General features: G+C 44.5%; 1 protein-coding gene across 1 annotated transcript; it reads right to left on the bottom strand.

Moving 5' to 3' along the window:
* Positions 1-3,574: 3,574 nt before the first annotated feature.
* ITK (IL2 inducible T cell kinase) lies at positions 3,575-27,117 on the bottom strand (the record flags this gene model as incomplete). The annotated part of the gene is made up of 17 exons (XM_084215950.1): positions 3,575-3,646; positions 4,162-4,319; positions 5,502-5,620; positions 5,705-5,769; positions 6,487-6,703; positions 7,368-7,539; positions 8,218-8,292; positions 8,987-9,123; positions 9,770-9,849; positions 12,003-12,057; positions 12,233-12,298; positions 12,730-12,881; positions 13,238-13,278; positions 13,911-14,039; positions 15,180-15,261; positions 16,215-16,319; positions 26,947-27,117. The coding sequence occupies 17 exons, from the start codon at positions 27,115-27,117 to the stop codon at positions 3,575-3,577; spliced, it is 1,896 nt and encodes a 631-aa protein (XP_084072076.1).
* Between the last annotated feature and the right edge of the window lie 125 nt (positions 27,118-27,242).

The following is a 27,242-nucleotide window of genomic DNA, read 5'->3' as shown; positions in this document are numbered from 1 at the left end:
ATCATTCCTCTTTTTACTATTTAATACTTGTCAGAAAAAATCAGTAAGTGAGCGTTGTTACTGCAGACACAAAAGATTTAACAGCAAATATCACTCTGAGGCCGTGGGTGAAGGTTAGTTCAAGAAATCTGGCAGAAAATACTGCTGTGGACTTTTTTTGTACAGTTTAATCTGGTCCTGTTATCAGCCAGGCTCATTGTGATGGGAATTCCATGAATGTGATGATGCTATTTTAATTTTCTGCTCCTTGTTGTCTTAGCTGGTAGAAGGATAGAATGAACTTTGCTGCATTTGTGCTGCAGATCTCCCTGCAGGCTGGGAACTGTGACAGTGAGGGGCAGCCCCAGGCAGCTACAGGAGCAGTGTGTGCATCAGTGTGTGGAGAGGAGAGAGAGCACGGTGCTGGGCTCAGCTGAACACAGGAACACACCTGAATTTGTAGTGGCTGCCAGGTGAGCTTTAGCAGAGCCATTCACCTGAATCCTGCTGTGCTGACAGAGAGGACAACACCAATCACATAAAAACATATTGATTAAAAAATACTTCAGGTAATTCTAGATTTTTTTCAGGCCTGATTTTAAGGTAATTGTGCATTGGAACAACACCCACATCCCCAGGGGGACTGACCCATGCCCAGAAAAGAGCTTTTCATGGCTAATGCTGCCACGCTGCAGTCCCTGGTCCCCACTGAGAAGCATCAGCTGCTCTTTCTAGATGAGGTTCCTGCTTGACTGCCTTTGCTAGCAGGGGCTCCAGCCTGGCTGTGCCTGTGCCTGTGCCTGGCCATCTCAGCAGCAGCTTGGGGACACGCTGGGACACAGCTCTGGGCCTGGCTCCAGCCAAGTGTGCAGAGCCCTGCACCCACCTGGAATAACCAGCAGGGAAAAGGAGGGACAGGCACAACCTCCCACTCTGGTGAGACACAGCCAGGCAAAGGGGCAGCAGCTGAAATGTTCAGTACGTGTGAAATGCTTTCTAGGGAGGCAGGAAAGGGGTGTTCAGAGAAAGGTGACTCACTTTGCAGTGGGAGACTGATATTCTCACCTCTGCTTTGTGGGGAACAGATCTGGTCAAGCCATGTGAAGGGCACCCAGCTAAACTTGCCTTAGACACTGCTGAGGTGAGGGAAGAAGTGTTACACTGCACTGATATCATGCTGCTACCCCACCCTGGCACTGCCCTTTTGAGATTCCTCAAGTGCCCTGTAAATTATGGGGAAACATCCTCTGGGAGCACTCAGATATTACCACCCCCAATTTTATGAAGATTCAGAGAATTTAAAGCCACCATAATGGATATTTAGACCTAAAAATCTGGTGTCTATGTAAAAAGGTTTTATATTTATTTGCAGAGATTCTGAATGCTTCCTACCTCCATAAACCCAGCCCACTGTGTAACCCCAGAACACAACCACAGTTCTGGGGAACAGAGATATTTCAGAAAGCCAGAGGATGCCTGTTAGCATCTTGGTGGAGGGGACCTGATTATAGGCACATGGTTTTTACAGTTTTGCTCACATATAGTGAAAGTCACAGTTGGGATTCAGCAATTTTATTGTTTGTAAAAGTCCACATTGCGTGCATAGAAAGACTGCAAAATAAAACTGAACATAAACCATCACAATAATATTTTGTGCAGCCCACTCTAGCTAATAAATATTACACTTATCCAAATATAAATATAACCTCACAAATGTCACTTAGCAGAGCAATATCGCTGCTCCTTAATAGCAATGTCCTCATGCTCAGCAGACCCCCAGGTCCTTAAGGATGGTGGGGGTAGTGAGCTGAACTTTTGAGCCTATAGACACCCCTGTCACAGTGTGAGGAGATGTGTAAGGCAGGAGCTGATGCCTTGCCCATTTCCACGTGCCTGAAAAGACACTCTGGCTCCTAAAAGCCACCCTAGAACAAGGAGCTGAAAAATACCAAAAATTAAGCCTCCTTCTATGAAGAAATAATTTGACACAGGATATGTGAGATCATGGGATTACATTATTTCCTTGTTCCATTTTTGTTGGCAAACATATTTGAACCTGACTTGTGTAAAGACAGGGGGTTGCTGATGGAAGTTTGCACTTCAGAGTTTTTGTAAGCTGCTGTCGTGTAAGGTTTCCTCGTGTTCTCACCTGCCCAAACAGAGAAGCATCAAAAATACATCTTGCATGTCTGCACATATCATCTGTGAGCCCTCTTGACTTCCCTAGTGATTGTTAATGCTTAGCAAAAAGTCCTGATCTTATTTACAAACTCTGCAGGACACCAACACCCACACTTTGGGTTTGAAGTCAGTTATGTCAAAACAGTGTCTCTGTCTTGCAGTGAAACCACAGCTTTTAATGGAAATACCAGGAGATGGATTTTGTTTATACCTTCTGCTGTCACCACAAAATGTGAGGAGGAAGGACCCAGGCACACCATTCACACCGGACTTTTTTTTTTTTGGTCACTGCCTTTGTTCACAGAGAAGATGGAGAAGTCTTTACTTGTTACTCTGTTACTTTTTAAAGTTCTCATGATCACTGGTGCACTGAGCACAGGCTCTGCATGTTTGCTCCTCCTGGCTCCTGCCTGAGCCCTCTGGCTCCCTCCTGCCCAATACACCAGTTCAGGGGTAGATTCCTGTACCTTTCACAGGGAATCAGATCCTGGGACTCTGTCTTATCCTGGACTGGGAGCACACAACACTCTGCACTGCTCACTCCTCCATACTTTGAACAAAGAAATGGGGTGGAGGTCATACATTAATCTTCTGATGTAGAAAGACTGAAGAAAAAAATCAATATAAACATTCAGCTTTGACTTCCTCCCTCCAAAAATGTCTTCATTTGCATCAGAGTCCCACTTTCCCACTCACTGTACAATGCACTTTGAGAGAATTTCAAGACTCTTCAGCACATACATTTCTTTTTCTCTTCCTCCCTCACAAACTTGCATGCACACACAGACACCACTTCAGCTTACCAGGTATCCAAATCCTGTTCCTGTTATGCCACAGTTGCAGGGAATATCATGCAAAGGGAAAAATAAAACCACCTTGAAATACCAGCATCAGAAATGCAGTCACTGAATCCAGCCTGCTTCTGTGTCTCCCAGGCTTATTCCTGTTCAGAGTTTTCAGGTCCAGCCCACTCTGAATTAGAGAGCCAGGGAAATGTCTAAACATTCCTCCTCAGTTAAAGAAAGCTTTTTTTTAATCTCCCTCCAGGGAAGACCTTCATTTGGGAGTTCACAGAAATAGAACAGCAATGTCAGATCTCTAAATTTTGAGGCTGTCTCTTCAGGAGAAACAGCCTTGCTGGACTGTGTGGTTCAGGATCCATGCTCAATAGTCACTTCTGGTTTTAAGATGCAAGCCACACTCTTGGCCAAACCAAAGCCTGTGTCTGTCTAGGCTCTGGAAGGCCTGGGGATATCTTGTCTGTCTGGAAGTACCAGCCTCTGCCCTCTCCTTCTCCCCAGGCAGATGGCAAGTGTTTATGGTGAGAGGATTCCTGTTAATGCTTTGTTGGGGAAAATCCAGCCTTCTCTCTTCTCAGGACTCTCTTGGCTGTGCTGAGCATGCAGTGCCATGATTACACATCAAACTCAGAGATTTCACTCAGCTGAAACAGCAGAAGAGAAAAGGATGGCCGCTCATCTTTCCCCTAAGCAAGGGAGAGAAGAGAGAGGAAGAACATTAATGTCAGCTGGAGAGGAATGGCAAGGTTAGCAAGGAAAACCTTGGGAAGAAACTGAGTATTAACAAAAATACAATTTATGCCTATAGAGAAAATGCCACTGGAAGAACTAACTTCCTTCTGTGCAATGTTTCTTTTCTATTACCAGTGAATTTGGCTTGGTGGACACTAAGTGCCTTGTAATGGCTTGGCTGTCATTTTTACCACCCTTAGAACTCAGCCCCACAGATCCACAGCTTTCTTAGCAAGGAAACTGTGGAATTAACTTGAGTTAGGTGCGCTACATGGGCTTCTCAGTGAAGTCAAATAAAAGGCAGAGAGTCCAGAGTTTGCTTGCTAGTGCAGATGAAAGCTGCAGTGCTTCAGCTCCAGGATTTTATCTTCTGTTAGCATGTGGAGTGCACAAGTCTCTCTCCTCCTTAAAGCCAAGGGGAAGGGAGTTATTTTCTTTGGGAAATAGGGCTCTCCAGTACAATACTCACCATCCTCCAGCAGTGGCTCATCACCTCATAAATTGCCTTGGAGGCCAGCTTGGGTTTGTAGAGCCGAAATCCTGCGTTGATTTCTTCCACCACTTCTGCATTGCTGCGATTCTCATAGGGGATTTTGCCCTCACTGAAGACCTCCCACATCAGCACTCCTAAAGCAACCAAACAGGAAAAATCACAAAGAGGCAAATAAAATCCTCAGTAGGGCCATGTTCCACCTGCTTTTCTCTGCAGCTCAACATTGGTGCCAGTTACTTGGAAAAGGATTTTCACTTGGATTCTCAGTAGAGAGCTGAAAACCCAGGCCCTAACACAGCTGTACAGCTTGAGGATGCCAGCCAGGATCTCTGGTGCTCTCTGAAGCATCTCCCTGTTGAGTCTGGGGAGGGCCTGAGCACCCACTCCTGCTGTGCTGCTCACAGCCCACCCCAGTGCACAGCTCCAGCCAGCAAAGGGCAAGGGAAGCACAGAATTCACAGGCACAGACTAGCAAAGGTTATAATCCTGCATTATTTACTGCTGGCCCCAGGGCTGAGTGGCACCCCATTGACTGTGAGCTGTGCACAGCACACTGCCCCATTCACTGTGTGGGCTGGAGAGGGGCCAGGCCCATGAGTGTGCCAGATCCACAGCCCAGGGGACAGCCTTTGTTATGGCTTTGGGCAAAAACACACAGCAGTGCCCTTATCTGTGAGGGTCCAGAAGGGAGACCAAAGAACGGACACAAATGGTCAAACAATGCATTGTGGAGCAGGAAATGAGGTGAGAAGTGTGAGCAGTGAAATAACATTTTCAGATCAGCATAAAGCAAATGGAGTCAGCAGAGCAAATTTGGAAGGGCAGGGGGTTTGAGTGAGGTATCAATGTCCCTGGACTGACATGCAGAGAGATGGAGTACCTAAATGTCTTCCCTCTCCTCTCCTCTCCTCTCCCCTCCCTCTCCCTCTCCCTCTCCCTCTCCCTCTCCCTCTCCCTCTCCCTCTCCCTCTCCCTCTCCCTCTCCCTCTCCCTCTCCCTCTCCCTCTCTTTTTCTTGGACACTCCTGCTATGTCAGCATGAAACAGAGTTCATTATTTGGTATTGTATTGAGTTGCACATGTATAATACATTAAGTTGGCAATAGTTGAAGAGTTCTGAAGTATCTAGGTAGTTTGATTTTTTTCCCTCTCTTTCACTTGAATGATTTAGTCTTGCTTTTCTAAGCCATTATTCAGGCAACACACCCTTGGAGTCCAGAGGATGCAGTGTTGAGGAGAGTTTACTTGAGGACTGAGTCCCCTGTTTTTCCCAGCTGGGGCTGCTGAATTTTTTCCACTTTGACAAGATTTCCTTACCGAATGACCAAACGTCAGATTTGGTGCTGTAGTTGCTGTAGGAGAAAACCTCTGGAGCAGACCACTTGACTGGAAACTTGGTGCCTGTGGAGCTGGTGTACTGATCATCCAGGACAATCCTGGAAGAGGAAAAGAAGGGGGGAGGCTGAGTTCCCCATCCTGTGACAGCCCCAAGGGACCTTGCACAGCTCCAGCGCCTTTACCTTGACATCCCAAAGTCGGACACTTTGACCACGTGGGATTCCCCCACCAGGCAGTTCCTGGCAGCCTGCAAGAGAACAAGGTGCAAAGGCATCAGGTCAGAGCTAAAACCCTTGCCCCAGCCACTCAGGGGCTTTTATCCAGGGAGAGCAGATCATGCTTAAGAAAGGAGCATCAGTGACATTGTGCCAAAGAGGACAAAACCCTGAGCTTCTCATGCTTTCTGTACATTCTGCAGCATGATCCTGTTGCCAGAAAAGCTGTTCAAGCATCACTCTGACAGGTCCTTGTTGCCCAGAAAGGGTGGAACAAGACCCTAAAATAGCCACAGCTACTCACAGTCATTGCATGCCTAATGAAACTGCAGCAGTGACTGATGGAGCTTGAGTGAAAACCCCTTAATCAAAACTAATTTATCATCAATGCATGTTTGCAATGCATGACTTATGCTAGAACAGGTCTTTTTGTCATCCTCACTGATTTTAGACGTGAAGAGTGGTCAGTACTGTGGCTCTTGGGGAGCCAAAGAGTCCACTCAGGAAAAAAAGACAAATGTTATGGCTTGTCTCCCAAAACCAGTTAAAGGGAATAGATTGACCAGTGTTCCAGGGCTTGGTTTTTGGGTTTTTTTCCCCTAAAGTATTTGTGCTACTTTTGCAGTGAGGGCAGATACAGGATCCCCTATAAACAGACAGGTAGCAGGAGTGGGGAAGCTGAATTAAGGAAGAAAGCAGAGGAAAAAGCCCCTTGGAGCAAAGAAAAAGTCCACATGGGACCAACATACCAGATCTCTGTGGATGACAGAGTTTTGTTCCAGATAAGCCATTCCTTCACACACATCCAGGCACATGCCCAGCAGGGTTTCCTTGGAGAAGCTGCCCCGCTGGCTCCTCAGGTAGTCGGACAGGCAGCCGTTCTCCATGAACTCGAACACCAGGCAGATGGGAGCATCCTCAAAGCACACACCATAAAGCTGGACTAGCTTAGGGTGAGACAGCTTCCTGTGGGGCAGGGAGGGAAGGTGGGGAAGAGGCTGAAATAGGCTCAGTGCCTGCAATCCTCACAGCAAGTATGTTATATACAGCAATTTGTGCCACAGCGCTGCACCCAGCTCACTGCAAAGGCCAGCTTTGCAGATCCAAGGGCTAAATATCATCCCATCTTAATGGTAGTGGTCACAAAAAGATTTTTTCTGTGTGGAAAACCATCCAATCAAACAAAAATAAAATCAATTTCTGTCTGTCTTGTGGGGAGGCAAATGCAAAAAAAAATACAAAAAAGTCAATAAAACCAAGGACAAATATATTCAGTTGTGCAAAGCAAAACATTTTACAGGTAAGGCTTTACAAAGAAATTGCCCTTAAGTTTTAAGAGATCTTTTCTGAGAAAAACCACTTTGCTCTCCAAAATGCACTCTCAATTATCCTTGCCTTCCTTAATAGCAGAGACCTGGAAGACCATTCTGGATATTGACAGACTTGGAAGCACAGTAATTCACCTACACTTTGAATTGCCTTCCTTCATGGCTACCAGAGCTCACCAGTCTATATACTATTAAGATGCCTAGCAGATAATCCAAGTTTGAATTCTCTACTCAGATTCCTGACTTTCATTTAGTGTTATGAACCCCAAGGGTGTGATTGTCGTGGTGAATCTACCACTTACATCAAGACTTTGGCTTCCTCGATGAAATCCTCCTCAGACATTGCTCCTTCACGGATGGTCTTGATGGCTACTTTGGTCTTGTCCAGCAAGTAGCCAAGGTAGACCACCCCAAACTGACCACTGCCAATCTCCTGCACACGGGTGAGCTCCGAGGCATTAATGACCAATTTTCCTGTTGGTTGCAAGGGAGAAAGAGTAAGGACTGAGCAGTAGAATGGCAAACAAAAAGCTTTTGTGGGATAAACACTGAGGCAGGACTCCAAGTGAGACTTTTTGGCTCTCCCTCAAATTGCCTGTCTGACCTCTGATAGCTCATTTGACTAGTCCATGCTGCAGGTCATGTTCAAGGGTAGGAACAACAACATCCCCTTTCTCCCTCCTTAGTCTTGCCTATCCAGTTCTTCAGGGAGGATTGTTTTTACCCTGCTTATGTGCAGTACCCAGCACAACATGGGGCTTGAGTTTCTTTGAAGTCTCCAAGAATTACAATAAAGATGATACCGGCAAAATTCTATTGACAACAATATTCAAATGAAGGCATCTTTCAAGAGGGACTCAGCTTTCATCAAATTACTCTGTGCTCCCATTTCCATCCCCTTTGTTCAGCATACACTTTGGTATTTAATGTTGACTTCAGTGAGACCCTGGGGTTCTCATCACCTCCCTCAAGGCACTGCACGATCAGTTCAGTCCTTTATCAACAGCCATGACAAGCTGGTGAACAGAGACCTGAAGAAAGCCATTTATTGTGGCTGCAACCACACAAATATTCCTCAATATCCGTGGGGATGGGCAGGATCAGCCAGCCAGCCAGGAGTGTGACTGCCATGCAGTGATGGCAGAGCCTTACCGTAGCTGAGCCCGGCGGTGATGGGGGCCTGCTTCCTCCAGGAGGAGACCGCGTACCGCAGCCGCGTCACGAGACCTGGGGACAGGGGGACACTGCCTGTTACTGCACAGCCACGGCAGCCTGGCTGACACCACCCCACAGGGCAGCTTGGATTCTGGAAGCAGATTTATTGCACTGAGTTCTCAGCTCCACTTGAGGGCAGCTGAACCTCTGTGCAGGCTCTGGTTTCCTGCCTGAGAGAAGGAAGCCAGTTCTGAGTGCTTTCAGCTTTTTTCCCATTTTCACATCCAGAGCTTTGAGTCTCTGTAAACTCTGATGAATTTCCAAATGATGCTTGGCATTTGTAGGGTATTTTTGAAGCCCAGTGTTTGCCTTGGTACTCCTGGACTGTAGGGATGGGAGTCACCATGTCTGGTTATGGATACTGGCCATGTTCTTGACTTTGTGTCAAGTCAAGGCCCAGGGATGGATCAGCTCTAGAAGGCCCTGCAGTGTAATTCCAGCAGAAAGCTTGGCCTGGCAGCAGTGATACCCCCAGGGTTCTCTATAATATGTCATTATGACATCTGGGTTAGCCATGGTCAGCCTTAGAAGGACAACCAGAGTGAGGATGTAATGCTGGAAGCTGGCCTGAAATGGCCATTTCTGAATAAGTGGGAGAAAAGATGATGCTATTTAACACTTCATTGTAAGGACAGAGGGCTTGGGAGCCCTTCATTCAAAACAGTCACCTGGCAAACCAGCAACATCTCTGTTCAGCTTCTCTCACCTGCTGCATTGTGCTGGTGGTAGTTGATGAGGTCAGGGATGGAGTCAAACACGTGCTTTTCTGCCAGGTAGTATCTCTTGGGAAAGTCAGTTGTCTCATTGATGTGATAATGCTTTATAACAGGATTGTTGTCCGTGCTGAAAAAGAGGAGGTTTTCTTTGAGAAAAAACAGCTTTCAGCAAAAACACAGGGATTTGGGGTAAAAACAGAAACAAGTGAGCAGAGGGGAGAACCTTCCCCCAGAAAGAATGGGGGGGAGCAAGGAGTGAGCTGCAGTTGCTAATGAACTCTGGGTACTTGTATGTTCTCCCTCTCACTTGCAGAAGGTCTCATCTCGAGAGGAAGGCTGAGGTTTCCTGATAAGAGAAGGTTGTGTACTAAGTTCCTGTGCCTCTTCTTTGTGAAACACAACTTTCTGTCCCATCACTGAAACCCCTTCACGTGCCTTGCACCACCCACCTCTGGTGAGTCCAGCACACAGCCCTCCTTGATCCCACTGACACTTCAGTTCAGGGGACAATGCCATCAGAATGACAACCCCAGTGATGCCCAAAGGACTATTTATGGGCACATATTTAGATTCAGGGAGAAGTGGAGCCTTTAATACACTTTGGGACTGGCAGCTGACTCTTCTGCCTTTTTTGGAAGTGTTTTCCCTCTATCATTTTCATGAGCCTTCTGCTCTCTCGTTATAATGCCAAAACAACTATACAGAGATTACACACTCATAGAAGCCATTTCATTGATGTAATTGATGTGAAAAGCTGCTGAGCTCAGCTGTACCTCAATGCTTTGGTGAAAACAGAGACTGTGTACATGCCAGGCTGCCTTGAATCTCTCACCATGAAGGCCCCTTCTCTACCCTGGAACAGGAGCAAAGGAAAGAAAACTGGTTAGACACATAATGGAAAAAAAAAAAGAAAAAGAAGTAGGCTGGGGGCAAAGCTGTGCTTATTTCAGCCCTGACATGAAGATGTGCTAAACATATAGGAAAATAAAGAGCCATCACCCCACTGACAGAGCTTGGTGTGTTCCATGCACAGCTCTGGCAGCTGCCCAGGGCCTGCAGGTCTCTCTTGGGTGTTAGGTGCTTTTACCTCAGCTTCCTCTCAGAGCTCTCAGAGGAAATGACACTTAGGCACTTGTGCTGAGTACAATGTGGGTGTGCCTCTTTGTCCCTCCAAATCTCTCCTCTGGAAATTCTGAATCCATTGACTGCCCTCAGCCCTATCTGACAGAACACATGTTCAATGAAATGTGTGCCCGAGTGGAAAGGCAAACCCCTCTGAGGGCTCCCTGTGGAGGGAGCAGCCACAGAACAAATCACAGTTTATCCAGCACCAGAGAATCCATATGGGAGTGTGGGAATGATAATTTACCAATGTCCCCCAAATTGGAAAACCTTGGACATGATCCTGCCCTTTCATAGGTACACCAGTCAGCCAGCATCTAAACATAAATGGGTAACAAAGCAATCCTCCTGCAGTCTGGCACTCACAGAACAATTTTTCTTTTTAACTCTTCATGTAATTGTTTTCCACTCATTTGAATGCTAAAATGCCTCATAGGGCACGATCCCACTGGCCCAGATGGATGAGATGGCAAAGGAGATTTAACATCACAGTTTGGCTGGAATGTGCTGTACTGACCTATATATTGGTAATAAACCCCACATTTTTCATGTTTGCAGATAAATAAGATTTTCATCTGGCATCCCAAGTGCCAGATTTTTTCATTCTCTCCTCCTCTGCTTTACATGGTAGGTTTCCTCCATTTCATGTCTTCTACCCACCCACAACACTCGATGCAGAGCAAATCCACCAAGTGCACCCTGCCTGGGCCTCCTTCTCTAGAGCTTTGATCAGCTCCAGCTGAACACAGACTGAGCTGTTCCTGCATCCCCAGGTATGAGCTGCTGGCTGTGCAGCTCTGCCCAGGTGGGATGATCCTGCTGAGCTCTGAACTTCCAGGGTTGGCCCTTCAGTGTCTGCACAACATCTGCACCACAAAACATCTGGCACAGGAAAGCTCTGAAAAAGGTCTCTCTGCTGCTGTAGAAGCATTTAATCACACACAGTGAGGGCTTCAGGACTGGAGGTGGGCAGGTTTTGGAGGCAGCACCCTGCCCAAGTTACTCTGAGCTCTATTCTTGCCCTTCTGTTCTCAGCTGACACCAAGCCTGGCCAAGGATCACTCACAAACCTGGCCACATTTCTGGGGGGAGCTGTGAGGCTTGCAAGGCTTTGAACCAAAAGTCTCTGCAGCCAAATGGGCATAGTTACCACAGAAAAGTTTTACTGGTAGGACTGAAAGAAAAAATAAGACCACTAAACCGTGTGTGGACTTTTTCTCTAGTACTTTGTACAAGAATTTTTACAACAGCACAAAATTGCTGCTATTTCCATAAAACACTTTAGTTCCAGGAAGGAACACTTTATTTGTGTTTATTAACAGGGCCACCTGTTAATGTAAGAGCTGATTTAAAAATTAGGGTTGTGTTTGTGTGGAAAATTTGAACAAGAAGCTTATTCTTTGTATTTTCAGTACAGTCTTCACTGGAAAACTCTGGCTCAACTGAAAAATTAAAGATGTGTGCTTACATGCACACACATAATTAAAAAACAAAACCCACAGCCATACTTTTGGCTTTCACCCAAAATACTTCAGCACAAGATTGGTTAGATTTTCAGAGACCCACTGGCATCCACAGACCTCCTGCAGAGACAGAAAAGATGAGCTAAAATCACAACTTTCAGCTGGCACAGTGCTCTGAAGCAGTGTTTTCCTCCAGTCCCAGTTACTGGGTGTGTTTGGATGGCTCAGCTCCATCCATGCTCAGCTAATGTGGGGATAAGGGGGGTGTGCTGGTGGTCCTTTATCTCACATCACACACTAAGGACACAAACAGAGCAGGAACCCAGGGTTCATCTCTCTTACACACAGCAGCCCTTGCAGGCTTCATTTGTCATTAATTAATTATTATTTCCCATCCACCCCATACATAACACTGCTTTACCTCATCCCTGAGCAGCGTTTCTGCCTTGCTTCTGCTGATGTTCTTATTGTACCACCTGAAAACATCAAAAGACTCAGAGTCAGCGTTTCTAGGCCAGGAAAGTTTCTCCTGAGAAGTTTCTGAATGGAGCATCCCCAGGGTGGAATGTCAGGTGGGGTGGAGGCATTTGAGGCTTCTAGCTTCAAATCCAAGGCACTCAGAGGTACAAGAAAAGCACAGGCACAACTTACTCATAAACTTGCAGATTCTCAGGTGATTTTTCCACCAGGTAGCTGCTTGGCACATAGCCTTCATGCCTGTTGAGAGGCAAGACAAGTGTGAGTCTGCTGACAGACAGGATTTTCTCTGCATCTGTAGGAGTCAGCCTTGAAAGCTTTGCCTGCTCATTGCATGATAAAAGTGCTGGTGGGGATGTATTGAGCGGGCTTGCTGGAGAAGAAAACAACTGATTGTGCCTCTAAACTTGGAGAGTTTCACAATTTTCCCCCCTGTGTATCACTGCAAAAATCAGTCTGAGTTGTTTGTTGCTGTAAAATTAACTTTCAGATCCTTTTCAAGGAACAGCAAATGGAAGAAGGTTACCATAAATAACCTTCCATCACTTTTTCCCTGTAAATAAGAGGATGCTTTGCAAAAGCTGAACAAGAGGGAATAAACATGTATGTTAATGGAAGAACAAAATGGAATTAGAAAGGATTTTCACATTGGCTGTTGAAAAGGGACTTACCCATTCTTATCTTGAATCAGCCACCAATGTTCCTCAGAGCTGTCAATCACATAATATTCCTCATTATACTGTAATGTCAACTCCTGTGGGTTCTGGGCTTCATAGTCATATATGGCTATGACCACTGCTTCCCTTGGGTCCAGCAACAATTTCTGCACAAATTAGGCAAAAGGCTCATCACATTCACATTCATGTTAATATTAATATTTATAAAAAGCAGTGGCATGCTCGCTTAAGTGGTATTTTCCTGGCACTGGTGTCCCCTGGGTTCAAAAGCCTCAAAGCACCCCAGACCATTTAGTGGAGTGTGGTGGCAGCAAGAGAATATTGTCACTTTCAAACAATGAATTTCATGTAAAAATTTCAGTTGCACAGAAAATACCCAGGGAATGTTATCACAGGTGAAATTCTAGGTCACTGCACTGTGGTGAGCATTAATAAGGACACATTCCCCACTGGTAGTTAATCACTCAGGGCAGGACACTAAGGACAGCATCACTGCACTCACCCAGTTATCTTCAGGAGTGGGAGGAAGAGGCTTCTTTGAGGCTGAAAACAAATCAAGAAAGATAATTTGAAGTAGGTGAGGACAAAACCAAGGGAGAAACCACCAATGCAATGAACTGATTGAACAGTGAGCTTTGGACTTTGAGAGCAAGACCTGCCAACTACACAGTGAGTCTCAGCAGGGCTTGGAAACTGGGGTACCAATTAGTGAAGGCATCAAGGTAAAAAATACAAGGTAAATCTTTGGTGAAGAATGATTGACCACTTGTGTTCATCCTCAGGAGACAAAGTAAAGACTATGCTTGGCCATTGAAACCACAGAGGAAATATGGTTTTGTTTGGTTTGGTTAAAATAGGATACACACTGTTGAATGCATTTATCTCAAGAAAGTTGTTATGGCTTACTGACTGACCACAGCTGATCAAGTTCTTAGTTCTCCATCTCATTACAAAACCAGCTCCAAGCATCACGCAGAGGAAAATGTGAATTCAAAGTAAGAGCATTCCACATACAGTAAAAGATAAGCCAGAACATCCCAAGAAGCCAGGAACATGTCTCTTTATAGAAATCTATCATAATATTTTTTGATGTTCTGTACAAAAGAGAATCAATCCTCTCCTATTGCTAGGAATAAATATTTTCCATGTCAGGATGGTCTTAATGAGTCCCTTACCGTTTTTGGTGGGGTCATATACCACACAGCCAGCTGCCATCTTCTCTGTCTGAGCACAGCATCTCCACTTGCCATCCAACCAAAAGTCTGGATGACACTTTGAAGCCAAGCTGTTGTTGTATCTGATTTCTGAAAAACATTAGGGGAAGAAAAAGAAGGGGGAAAATGATTTTATTTGCATCCACCTTCATTCTAGAAGTCATCTAGAGCTAAATGGAAATAACCTGCTCCTTAAAGAAGCTTCTGCAGGCTTCTTTCAAGAGATTGTTCAAATTGTCCAAAGGAGGGGATAGTCTCCAAATGTTCATGAGAAGAGATGATAAAGCAGAAGCTTAGAGTAGGGGAATAACTGATTGCAAGAGTCAGTGCATGAATTTCACAATATTTCCATCAGGCACAATGTTTTCAGAGGGAACAATACAGCAGCAGTGCTGTAAAACAGAAAAAAGCTGTGATAGAAGCTTGGTGCAGTTTTTATGTAACTAAATGACACCTTCCTCACATCAAGCACTCAGCTTGTCTCTGCCCCCAGTGTTGGTTACTGCAGCACCCTGTGAGTGAACCACAGCACGATTCAGGAGGTGAACAGGAAATGAAAGCTACCCACAAAAATGCTCCTTAATAATCATGATTCTCTAAGAAGGTTGTCATCTAACAAAAAATATCTATTAATAAGAGCTGAAAATTTTTCTGTGTAGAAAAGGTTATTAAAAAAAGTTAGCCATAGGAAAATCCTTGTCTCTTCCTGAAGAAGTAACCTCAAATTACAGTCATTTATTAAGAGTTTATTCTAGAAAGACACAAATCACCAAATCCCAGACTGGGTCAGGCTTGAAGGGAACACACTGGGTCATCTGGTCCAGCCCCCCCACTCAAACAGGGTCATCCCAGAGCATGAGGTACAGATGGTTCTGGAATATCCGCAGGCAGGGAGACCTCACACCCTTCCTGGGCATCATTTCTGCCCATTGCCTCTTGTCCCATTGCTAGGCACCACAAGCAGAGCTGGTCCATCCTCTGACACCTCCCTGACAGACATTAAGGTCCCCAGATAAATCATCCCACACCCAAATTTCCCATGCCTGCTGAAAACACACCCACCAGATTTACAAACATTTCAATTTTATAACCCACTACCTGGGTTATAAACACTTTGACTGCTGAGATTGGAGACATTGACTCCTCCTGCTCATTTTCCCTGCATTATTTGTGACAAAGCTGGTCAGGCATGAGCACCTTCCCCAGCTGGGTGTGCAGAGGGGTTTTTACCTTCCTTCAGCGTCAGCACCCATCTCTGCCGGCTCTCGCGGTTGGGGGCAAACACGTAGAGGATGTAGCTGTCATGGACAATCTGGAGAGGGAGTAGAGAAAGGAACCAGCCATGAGAAGCAATCCCAGATGCCCTGGTCACAAGGGAGTCACCCAAGGAAAGAGGCAGCAGCCCTGTTACCCACAAGCTACGTGCCAATGATGATGTGGGGAAGGGGAGTCGCAGGGGCTGCTCATACGCAGCTCTGGACCTCTGTCTCAGGCTGGAGATGGGTGTGTGTGTTCTACTGCTATCTGATGGGCCAGTTATCTTCTGTTAACTGGGCAGTTTTCTTTATCTCTTACACAACACATCCTCCCTCCAGGAGATATCTTCTGTTAATGGGCAGTGAGTGTCACTGCAGGGCTGATAAAATTCTATCACGCCACTGGGAGATGCTCTGCCTAGGGGGAGGAGCCAAGCACTCCTACCTGGATACAATCTGAGGTTTGGAACGCCACAGCCTGCCTTTCCTCCTGGATTTCAAAGAAGACCAGGCCCATCAACAGCACCTTGGACTTTCAGAGGAAAACTCCACCCTTCTACAGGATCCCTGCTCCAACAGAACCACACCTGGCACTGCAGGAGGCTGCAGCCACCATGGAATGGGACTGTGCCACCACCCTGACCCACAGGGTGTCCGGTCATGTTCTGACTCCGACAGTGTTGTTCTGTATTTTTGATTTTTTTCTTCTTCCCTAATAAAGAGCTGTTTTTCTGCTCCCATACCTTTGCCTGAGAGCCCCCTTAATTTCAGAATTCTAACAATTCAGAGGGAGGGTTTTCCATTTTCCATTTCAGGGGAGGCTCCTGCCTCCCTTAGCAGACACCCATCTTTTCAAACCAAGACAACCTGACCGACTTTTGATTTAAATTGGAGTAGAGGTTCTGATCAAGAACCCAGTGTTGGGTTCATTAATGACTGCACTGCGAAGGAAATGCTTCTGAAATAGAAAATTAAATGATGTCTCAGTATGGTCAACAGACAGACTCACCTGGAAAGGGTATTTGTACTGACAGGGAATGATGATGTCACTTCTCACAATTTCCACACATTTAATCCTGGAAAGTTCCACTGAACCCTTCAAAGTCCTTTTTTTCTAAAAGACAGAGGAAAGCACTTGGTTGAGCCTAATGATTGTGGATTAAGTGAATAATTAGACCAGACTGTTGGGTCCATGGGAGATTTAGTTTTAATGGAGCAGAAGCAAATTAACTGATTGTGTAAGACATTAAAAACTTTAAAGAATAATTCTTATATTGAGCATCTCTCTATGTATTCCCATAAATATATGCACATACATATATTTCAACTCAGCACATGGATTTTAGAGAACCAGTCAAACCCTCTATTTTAAATTCAGCTTTTACTTTTTTTATTCCAGAAAAATGAACCCTTTTTAACCAAAAAAGAACTATTTTCATTAAATTTTCAATTTACCAACACCTCTTTTTCATACTGAAAAGATATAAACCAATAAATATTTTAATAAAAAAAGTTTGGGTACTGAGAATTTCAAAACTATTCATTTCATCCAAAATGTCCATTTTTACTGTACCTGTCTTCCAAAAATTTACAACATTTCTCTATTTTTGTTTTGTCTGGCTTTTCAGCTAAGAAAAAAAACAAGAGGGAATTTTGAAATAAGTATTATCCTCAAAAACTTGCCAGCAAAGCTGTTTCTCTGGCATCCTCTGCTGTGCTTCCATTCACTGGGTGTTTGGGTATATCAGGTAGCCAAAGAACAGTATGGGCAGTGGGGAAAGAGTAAAAAGAGCAGGCATTCCTGGATCCCAGCTGCCCTGGTGTACCCTATTCCCTCTGGAATCCTCACCCCATGGCCAGTGGCACTCAGCTTTTGCAAGAGAGGGGTGAGGGCAGCTGGTGGAAGTGGAGCTGGGGCTCAGCCTCTGGTGCTTCTGCAGGATCCACTACATGAGGCTGCTCTTCAGAGTGAGCTGGTTTCCTGTTTTGATTCAATTTCAGTAGGGATTAAGCACTAGCTGTCCCCCCTCAGTTTTGGGACAGCGTGACGGAAATCAGTGAGGTTTAAGAACACCAAAACACTGCAAAGCTTCTGTTTTCCCAACACTGCCAGCAGGACAGAGCCTGAACTTCAGCTGCTGCCTTGTACCTGCCACAGGTTATCACTCAGCAAGACTTTGGCAACCTTCTGACCCTCCCTTGGGCACCAACTCTCCGTGTTTTACACCCTCCAGTTCGCCCTTGTCCCTTTTTCCCTCTGTCACCACCACCCTGCAGCTCTGCCCCATGGGCAGCAGCCATCCCCACCACTGTGCCAGCCTCCTCTGCCACTTTCAGAGTTAAATTCAGCCTAAAGCAGGGCAGCAGCTCATGCCTCAGGAGATGGGGGGAGGTTTGCCACAGAGCACTGTCAAACAGCCTCAAAACAGAGAGGCCCTGAGGCTCCCCAAGCCTCATTCTTGCACGACTGGCTGGGTATTTTGCCTCTGTATAACTGGACTTGAGGCAAAAGAGGAAAATTATTACAGCGTGGTCCCACATTGCTCTTGCTGGCCTTGGCTGGTGCATTTGTGGTTTGTATTTGTATTTGCTTGCAGTTTAACCAGTGTCTCTGGATTTACTGCCAGGACTGTCTCCTGTAGACATCTGCTGGTGTAGCTCTCTGGAGTGTGGGATTCTCCTAAATCAATAAACCCAAGGCTTTAAAGCACCCCTAAATGTAAATGCCAATTTACTCTCAAGAGTGCTGGCAAGCCTTAGAAGGCCTTACTGCACCCCATTTTCACCATCTATTTCCTTTCATTCTTATCTAGTCACTTCTTTCAGACTTAGCTTCCTCTGTCTGCTCTTCAAAACCGCCTCTATCATTTGTTCTACCCCAGGGACTTCTACCCTTTTGATGAGGCACAAAGCCATTTATATCCTATAAAAACTTTCAATTTTGTTAGTGCTGAACCCTCCTTCATCTCCTTCCTTTGAAGTCCCATGGTTTACCCACATGCATTCCTCCCCTGAAGCTTTAGCAAACGATGCTGTGCCAGGCACAGGCTCTGCTCTTTCCCTGCACACTGGTTTGTGTTGATGCTTTTCTGGACTCTGCTGAAAGACAGGGTCCAGCCTTCTCAAGGAGCTTTGTGCAGCTGCCCTGCAGCTCTCATGACCCACTGTGTTCCTTTTAATTACACAATTCAGTGATGGAAGCTCCTCATAATCTCATGTTGCAGCACATTGGTGTGTGTCTCACAGCCAGAGCATTGCCCAGCAGATCCTCAGCTGATGGGACCCTGCTGATAGAAAGCAATTACAGTCCTCTAGCAGGACAAACAACTGGAATTACCACTCACAAACCAGGCATTACCCAGAAACTGGGCTGGAAACTAAACATATCCCTGCTTTTGTGATGTTTGACCGCACTTTAATCCAACAAAACCAACAGGGCCATTTGGAAGGAAGGGGAGAGAAAAAGCCTCTTAGAAATGGCCTCTGAAAAACCTCAGAGACTTGTTCCTAAAAGGGTGAGACAAAACATGCTGACAGATCTCCACTTGTTGTTTCCAGTCTGCCCAGAGTATAATTGGGTAGATGTTTTAGCTGGCTGGTCAGTAAAAGCATCAGTGGTCTTGCTGTAAGCCCTGTGTGGAAAGAACCGGGGCAGGCTGCTGTGCCATGAGGAGAGGCACATGTGCTGCAGATCAGCTCACTCTGATTTCTTTCTTTTGGTCCAAGATTTGCAATATATCCATTCTGGGAACAGCTCTGAAAGGAGCCAGGTGCATCACAAGCCCAGTGCATTGATATCTTCATCTTTGGTACTCCCCTTCCTCTTGCCACACAGCTCCAGCAGCTCTTTCATTGATGAATCCTTTGGTTTGTCTCTGCTGCATAAACCAGATAACTCTGGTGGTCCCTGATTGCTTTAGATGCTGAGATAATTGACCATGGGACAATGGACACAGTCCTACCCTGCAACACAAGGAGGCATCTCCCTGTGCCTGCCTGAGGAATGAGCTGCCTGGCATCCCTCATGGGCTAAAACCAACCACCAGCACTGCTGCTCACCCAGAAAAATGAATCACCTCTCCAGCTCAGGGGCAGGGATGTGGAGCTCATGGTGAGAGGGCAGGGAGCCATCAGTGGCCGCTGCAGGTGACACAGGTCTGCTTGTGATCACACTTCCTGACCATGGCCCTGCACCCTGAGGTTTCACAAAGCTCTGAGATCTTGTAAGATACGGGGCCGAAAGGCTCTGCAGGGAGGGTTTGCACTGAAGGTCCCTTGGTGGTACAGGTTTTGCTGAGCCCCAGTGTGTTTATCAAGGGGCCCTGGCAAAAGGTGTAGCCACCAGGGCTGGGAGCAGAGGGAAGGGAGAGGAGAGGCAGGGGAGGGCAGAGCCTCATCTCAAGGATCAGAGGAGGAGACCAAAGGCAGCATTTCTTGGCAGGAAGACAGCACCCTGGGCTGCATAAAGCTGGCTTGGTTCTAAAGTTGCGTAACTACTTGAGTCTTCTTTCTTTTGTTCTGGGGAGGGGAAAACCAAGCCATCAAAGGTTCATGTGGCCCCAGTCTCCTCAGCAGCAGTCCCTGCTGAGGGCTGTCCATGCTGCAGCTTGGCTTTCCTTGCCCAGAGGTGTTTGTGTTCACCTCCTGCATCCCCATCTCCCGTGCATCTCCTCCTGTGCAAGGCTGGCAGTGCCTCCTTGGCAGGAAGGAAGGGGAAAACTGATTTAAAGCTGGGGTGGAGCAAGGTAGGAAATTCCAGTCCTCAGCAAGCTCGACCACAAAAACATTTCCATCAATGAAAGCTTTTCATGACCTTCTCTGTACCATCAGGGTTTGGGGTTTTTGTAAGAATCTGAGCCAAAGTTCATTCCCTGTTTTCACTCACCGTCTTGACTCAAAAGAGCAGTACTTAATTGGTGAGTAAGTAGATGAAGGATCTTTGCTTTGACCCTATGTCACCTGTTCCCTGTCTCTCTGCTCTGGGCTCGGTGTTCAGCCTGAACAGAGGCAGCAGCTGATTTTGAGGGTTGTGCAAGGTGGGGCTGCCCATGGCAGGGAGCTCAGCTGCCTCGGCCAGCTTCAGCCTTTTAAATGAGTGACATGTTCCTGCCTTTCAGAGTTTTCTTCAGGCCTTGCTGAGCTTCTGAAAGAATTTGGAAAGGAATTTCTTGGTGTAGAAATAGCAACCAGAAGCTTATGAGATATCACTGGAACAAGATGGAATTATTTTTTTTCCACCAACCAAAATACCTGAACTTGAACCTCCTTGAACACTGTGTTGACACAATTACTTTATATCTCTTATCATAATCCTTATCTGTGGAACGTGCTGTATTTCTCATTAATAGTTAGGATATTAAGAACTGTTGAAAACTGGATTCATAGCACCTTTGCCTGGACACTATCTTCATTCAGTATTTTGTGAGTTTTCTCAGAAAAATATGAGTTTTCTCATCTTAGGAACACTGGTAGTTTTGGGGATTATAGGTAATAAAACAATGTAACTAATTTTTAATTTTAATCTGAAAACTAAATTGAAGAAATTGATTTTTAAAAGAAAGTTGTAAGGGATTTTACATTTTCTGCCACACTAACTGTTCTAAAGGAAAATTGGAGTGATAACTGATGATACTGGGATTTTCTGTAGAACCCTGGCTGTTTTGTTATATTTTAATGCCTCCAATATATTTTGCTATATTTGATAATTAAATTCCTGAATGTGTCTGCTTGCCTTACCTGTCCATCATGACTATTTTGTCCTTCAGCTTGAACTAAAAGAATAAATAATGTTTTTTAACTGCGGTTTTCACATCTCAAGAACATGAAGGTGTCTTAGGGGTGGGCGCACCCTGGATGCAGAGTGCACAGAATTGTGTTAAATAAAAAACCATCTGCAACTGGTGCTTGAGATGCCTCCATTCAACCATTTACTATCCTTACACAACCCTATAGACACGATCCACCCTTGTATTTTCACCAAATCCTATTCCAAAATTCACTTTGGCTCAAGTCTTGTCCGAGGTGGTTATCACGGTGCCCATCTCTACAACAGCACAAGTGGTTGGACAAGAAAATCAATGCCATCATCAAGAAACAGAAGGAAAAAAAAAAAAAAGAAAAAAAAGGAAGATTCTTTGCTTTCAAATGAGCTTTCTAATATGATGGAAATAAGCCTTTTATGTTACATAAAAGCACATGGAACAACTCCTGAATACTGTATTAGCTTCTTCAAAGCTCTTCTTGACTCCCAAAGAGCAAAGACTGGGAGCACTGGATTGCAGTGAATGAAGGATTCAGTGGAAGAAAAGAAGCTAAATTAAATCAACTATATGACATCATTTTTTCATGAAAAAAAAAATCTAAGCTTTAAGGCCAAGATTAAAAATCAGCCAGAAAGGATGAAAGAGTATAGAGCAATGGGCAGGCATTGCAATAAAATAAGTTACAATGTTGATCACAATATAAAGCAAAGTCAAAGGCACTGGGAGCAAAAAATGGGCACAATAGAGAAGTCTAATAAAAGGTAACTATTAGGAAACCTCATATTTATTGTTTTATATTCAAATTAGGAGGTATTCCTTCATTCTTAAAAATACAAAAGAAAACATGGGTTGAAGATTTTGTTACATCCTCAATGTTCTCTGACAGAAGAAAGATTTGGGCTTTGGAATTTAAACAAAATGGAAGTGTCTGACATTTGCTGCAAAAACATTGCTCAGAAGGAATTAAAAATATTTATGCAAAAACATTGCTCAGAAGGAATTAAAAATATTTATTCAAAAACTAAAGACTAATAAATACACAGAAAAGAACCTAGTAGGAACAAAACTGGGCAGGAACAGAAAGGGCAAGTAGAAAACTATTATAATCATATTCTGGAAGGTAAAATTAGTTATTCCAGCAAAAAAGGAGCTATTTTTATTGCCAGACTTTACCACATGTTTGTGTAGTTAGAAAGGCCACAGACACCAGACACAGAGAACCTGCATTTTGCTCAAGGCAATCCTGTCTAGACAATATCACGCCCCTGAATCAAGATGCTGCTGCAGGAGTCGTGAGTGAGAACAGCAACAGACAGGAACTTTGAAAAACACTGGGTAGGATGGACTGGAACAGATTGATGAAAGATGTGGAATCTCTGTCCTTGGCTTTGAAGCAGTGGCCAGTCAATGTTACAGCCAACCTGTCCTGGTGTTGGTGACAGTCCTGCTCTGAGTGCTGATCTTATCCTGGCAAAAAGTCTGACTAACTGAATTTAAGAAGTGCTTTCCAACCAGCATTTCCATGACTCTGTGATTTCACAATAGAAATGAGGCTCATTGTGACAAACAGTATCAACTGCATCCTCCAGCAACTCCAATAATATAATTTGGATTATTCAAAATTTCTGTTAAGTTTTCAGAGATGTACTAGACATTAAGGTACAGATTTGTGCTTTGTCTCCATCTTATTTAGGATTGTATTGATTTTATTGCATAAAAAGTGATTGGAATGGGTGATGCAGGCAGATGCCAAGCCTGATTTCTTTGTGGGTGATATGTATATTATTAATAAATTAGCTCAAGATGTGCATCAGAAAACAAGTGGTATTGCAAATTCTGGCAAGCAAACAGTACTAGTTAATAAATACATGGCAGGTTATGAAGAGTGACACATCTAGTCAGATATATTTATTTGGAAGGTTGTTTTAAAGACAATTAAATTCCCTTTAGGTGAGGACTGCAGCTTCATGACTGCTAAGGGGAAATATCCCTGTAGCCTTTTGGCCTGCTAAATTGTTCAGAATACACAAAGCAATGAGAAATGGTTTGGATGGCCACTCTAACAAGAAGACCAGAACAGAGATCTTCAGAAGAAAAGTTTTAGTCAGTTTACTTAAGAGTCTTGGGGAAAAAACCAAGCTGGATTCTGTATAGAATAATCAAGGCGAAAGGGACTGGACTGAGGAGCAAAGCACTGCTTTTTGTCCCATGGGTAGCTGGACTGCTGCAAGCAGCCCCATGTGTAGATAATGCTACAGAGCAACTGGAGCATTTCTGGGACGCTGATAAAAGTCTTTTCAGCCAAGTTTATTAATTTGTTCTCATGTAACAGGAGACTGAAAGCAGATTTCAAGGCCCAATGAAGTGCCATTTTTGCCATCCTTATATGTATCAAAGCTCTGAATGAAAGAGCTCAGGACAAGGCTGAGTCATTCTGTGTGACCTCCTGAGCATCTGACCAGTGTAGGAAGAATTGTGCTGATGTAAATGAAAAAAGAACTTGGCCTTTTCTGGGTGAGCCTTTCATTGCTGCCTTTAGCAGCTGGACTAGTAATAGCCCCCAAGTGCATGAAGATATAAAATTTCAAAATATTTCTGTGCCTGAAGGATTTGCCAAGGACCATAAGGTATTGGGTGGAGGGGGTATAGATAATTCACCAGTTCAAGTGCTTTTGTTCTAAGTAAGAATATTTGAAACTCTGTCCCAGACACTTCCCCAAAGGGATTCACTTCTCTGCTGCTTTTGCAGAGCAGCAAGTGTACCAGGACCCTGAGAGCTTCACAGTGTCTGAATTATCCATTATAGTAGTGAGGATCAAACTCATTGAAATAGTTAAAATTATTACTTCCATGTACTTGTTTACTCACATGTACAGTAGCTACAAAATCAGATCCTGAAACAAATAATTTTTGCCTTTGGAATTGATTTGCATGTTATAATAAAGGCACTTCTGATGTCTTTTAGCAGAGATGGGGGCTGAATACATGTGCCTGTTATCAGGGCTTTGCTTTATGTTAAGACAGCCCTGCATTGTGCACTGCATAATGAATTCTAGAAAACACAGCTTCTTATTGTTGTCAGTTATTGGGGGCTCATTCTCCTAATGAGACATGTAAATATCTTTCATTAACATTAAGGGCCAGTGTGTGCTTGGCCCTGAGGAGAACAGTGCTCTCTGTCAGCTGTGGCAGAAAGATTAAAATTACAATGAAAATGCCATTACAGTTACTGCAAAAAAACTCCCTGCCTTTATGAGGTCAGTTGTCTTGACAGCTTTGGGTATCATTTGCAGAAATATCCCTGTAGCCTTTTAGCCTGCTTATCTCCTTGTTTTGGACTGACACAAAAAAATTCTTGAATGTCATTTTATACCTTTGATTTAAAAATGCAGAGAAAGGGTGTTAAACCCTGTTAAATACAGGCAGACTGTAAAAACCAGGGCTTAATGCTTAAGTGTGTACTTTAAGTCATCCAACAGAAATCAGTGGGACTTGTCAAACTTTTAAGCAGTTCAGTAGTTGTTTTACCTGACTTTGTGCACAGGCTGTTGTTACTGACTGACCAGGGACTGGAGAGATGGGAACTAGACAGTACAAGCCTCTGAGTGCAGGAATCCACCAGACAGGTTGGTAAGGGGTTCTTAAAGACACCCACTGAAAACCTGTGCTGAAAATATCCCCAGAGATCTCCCTTGAAAAATCCATGCTTTAAAAGCCCAGATATGTGCTGGGCCCATCCATGTCAGTCCATAGCACCTGAGGATGCTCCTCATCACTGCAGCCAGCTGTCAGCAGGGTCCCTGAACCTCCAGAGCAGGGTCACCTGCAAACTGCCCCCTGGCAATGGTGACAGCCTGCTCTGACCCCTGCCAGCCCCAGGAATTATCTGAGAGGGTCCTGGTGGAGCAGAGCACAGCAGTGCCAGGGACTGCACCAGACAATGAGCACCAGATCATTGATTTCAACACCTGCACGTGGTGCCTGGTCCAGGTGCACTCCTGGGAATGGCACAGCCCATGTGCTGGGCAGGGATCACTGGAATCCTCCCTCCACTGGCTGTGATCTCAAATGCTGTGGGTTCCCTCCATTCTGAGCACAAAACAAGATGGTTCTTGCATGGGCTGCCCTCAGCTTTCCTCTCCAGAGCAGCAGTGGCCTGACCAAGCAGAGGTCTCACCAGCATGCTCTAATTTTGATTATTGAAGAGGCTAATGATTGGTTCTGGGAGTGTTTCACGGGACAAATTCTTCTCTCTCTATTTTGTGACAAATTCTTTTCATGTAACAGCCTGATTTTGAGAGAGAAGAACCTGTTTATGTGAGAAGACAAATCGGCATTTCATGGAACATCAGCCCATCAGGATTACAAATATACCACCATGCCTGAAATGTGCACAAGGTTCTGTGTGTGTGTTTACCTGTATAGGTCTACACATACATAATATGTGCATTTTAAAATATGTAATACATAAGATAAAGTGGATAATAGATCAAACCCTCATCTCACCTAAATGACCTTTTGGAAGACTCAGAGGGAAAATTTCCACGAACACAAAGTGTGTGAAGTCTATGCCCCACTGAAAGTCACCAAGTCAGATTTTCCAAACTATTTCAGTCCCTAAAGATGCTGACAAGACACCTACTGCAAATGTATCTAGTCAGAGTTACGTTCAATTCATGTCAAACACACCAAGACTCAGAAAGCACCAAAGGAAAGCAGTAGCGAACATTTCTCTAAACACCTACATCTACAGCAAAATCACCTAGATGCTTTTCAAAATTTAGCCCTGAATAATTAAGTGGAATAGTTATAATGGGATTTAAAATCTTACAAAAATGACATTTGAAAAATAGTTTGGAGAACAAAGATAGTCTTGAACCACAGACAGTCACAGTATGCAGCAATGAATAGTGTCCTGTTTAAAATGGAGGGGACAAAAACATGGACTAGAAAGTATAAGTAAGAAAAACATTTCATTTGGCATATTTGAGAGAAATGACATGCAGGTGAAAATGACTGTTAACCTTTAAACCTTTTAACCTTTAAAGCTGGTTTGTAACCCCAAATAGGTTGTGATAAAATATGAGGGCACATTTGTGCTTTTCTTTTATTGTTGGGTTCTGTTTCTACTTAATTTTCTGCAACTGAGCAAGATGAGATGGTCTGAAGTTACCAGTGCTGGATCTAAGGCAGCACAGTTCTTTGCCTACAGGATCAGTGCCTAAACATAATGGATTAACAGCACGTTCAGGGACTGCTGGAAAACAAGCAAGATTATTTACAACCGTAACGAGGCTCTGCAAACATCCAGCTAAATAGAAGAAAATAATTCTCACTTCACTAGAGCACTAAACACAATGGGGTGCACAGATTGACTTCTAATTTTCTTCCTATTTAGCAAATCAGCAAAATGCAAACTTGGGGAAACAAAGCCTGGCCTGAGCCTGGATCTCATCATCACAGCCCATCTGAAGTTAGCTCCAAAGACCACACGTTACATGTGGCAGCTGAATTTATTTTAAAATGCTAGACAGATCTCCTACCAGTCATCAGCCTGATGCCCTGAAGAAAAGAATGAGAGTGAAGATCTGTGGATTATTTTTTCACAGATACAATCAGGGTACACTTGTGACCTTCACAATATTCCTCTCCAGGTCACCTTGTCCCCATGTGAGGTTCCAGGCACAGGTACCTCACACACAGCCCATGCCAAATTCCTACAATAAAACCAGATCCTTCCTATAAATTGGTAGAGTGGTCTTCTTCCTCTGTTCACAACAAATACCTGCTGATCAGAAGCTCTAAATGACCCATTTGACCAATTTTCAGGGCATGGTGCTGTAGCAAGGACCAGAAAAGTTAACAAAATTTAACAATCATCCTTCCCTCCTTTAGCATCCCTCCTTTAGCATCCTTCCCTCCATTAAAGAAATTTCATTCTTGCTCCCATTGCTCTGAGAGAGAAAACGACTGACGTACCCCATGGCGATGTTCGTAGTAAGCCAGCTTGGATTTGGTCAGGACAAAGAAGCGCACTTTAAAGTTGGAGGGTGAAGTCCTTCTCTTCTGCTGGGATTTCTTGATCAGCAGTTCCTGCAGGAGCACACAGTTATTCATGGCTGAGCCAAGAATGTTTGTCTCCCAGGACATGGGAGCTCTGTGCTGTGCGCCTCGTTGAAGAAAGAAACACGAGAAAGAAGGCAGTTAATAAAAAAAAAGTGTTCAAGAGGCAGCGTAGGTGCTTTTGAGCTTTATCTTCCCATCTACAGCAAAGC

Source organism: Fringilla coelebs (genome assembly GCF_963513975.1).
Source record: "Fringilla coelebs genome assembly, chromosome: 15".
In the NCBI taxonomy this organism is placed as follows: Eukaryota; Metazoa; Chordata; class Aves; order Passeriformes; family Fringillidae; genus Fringilla; species Fringilla coelebs.
Note: the sequence above shows the minus strand (reverse complement) of the source record. Positions and strands in the feature narration are given on the sequence as shown.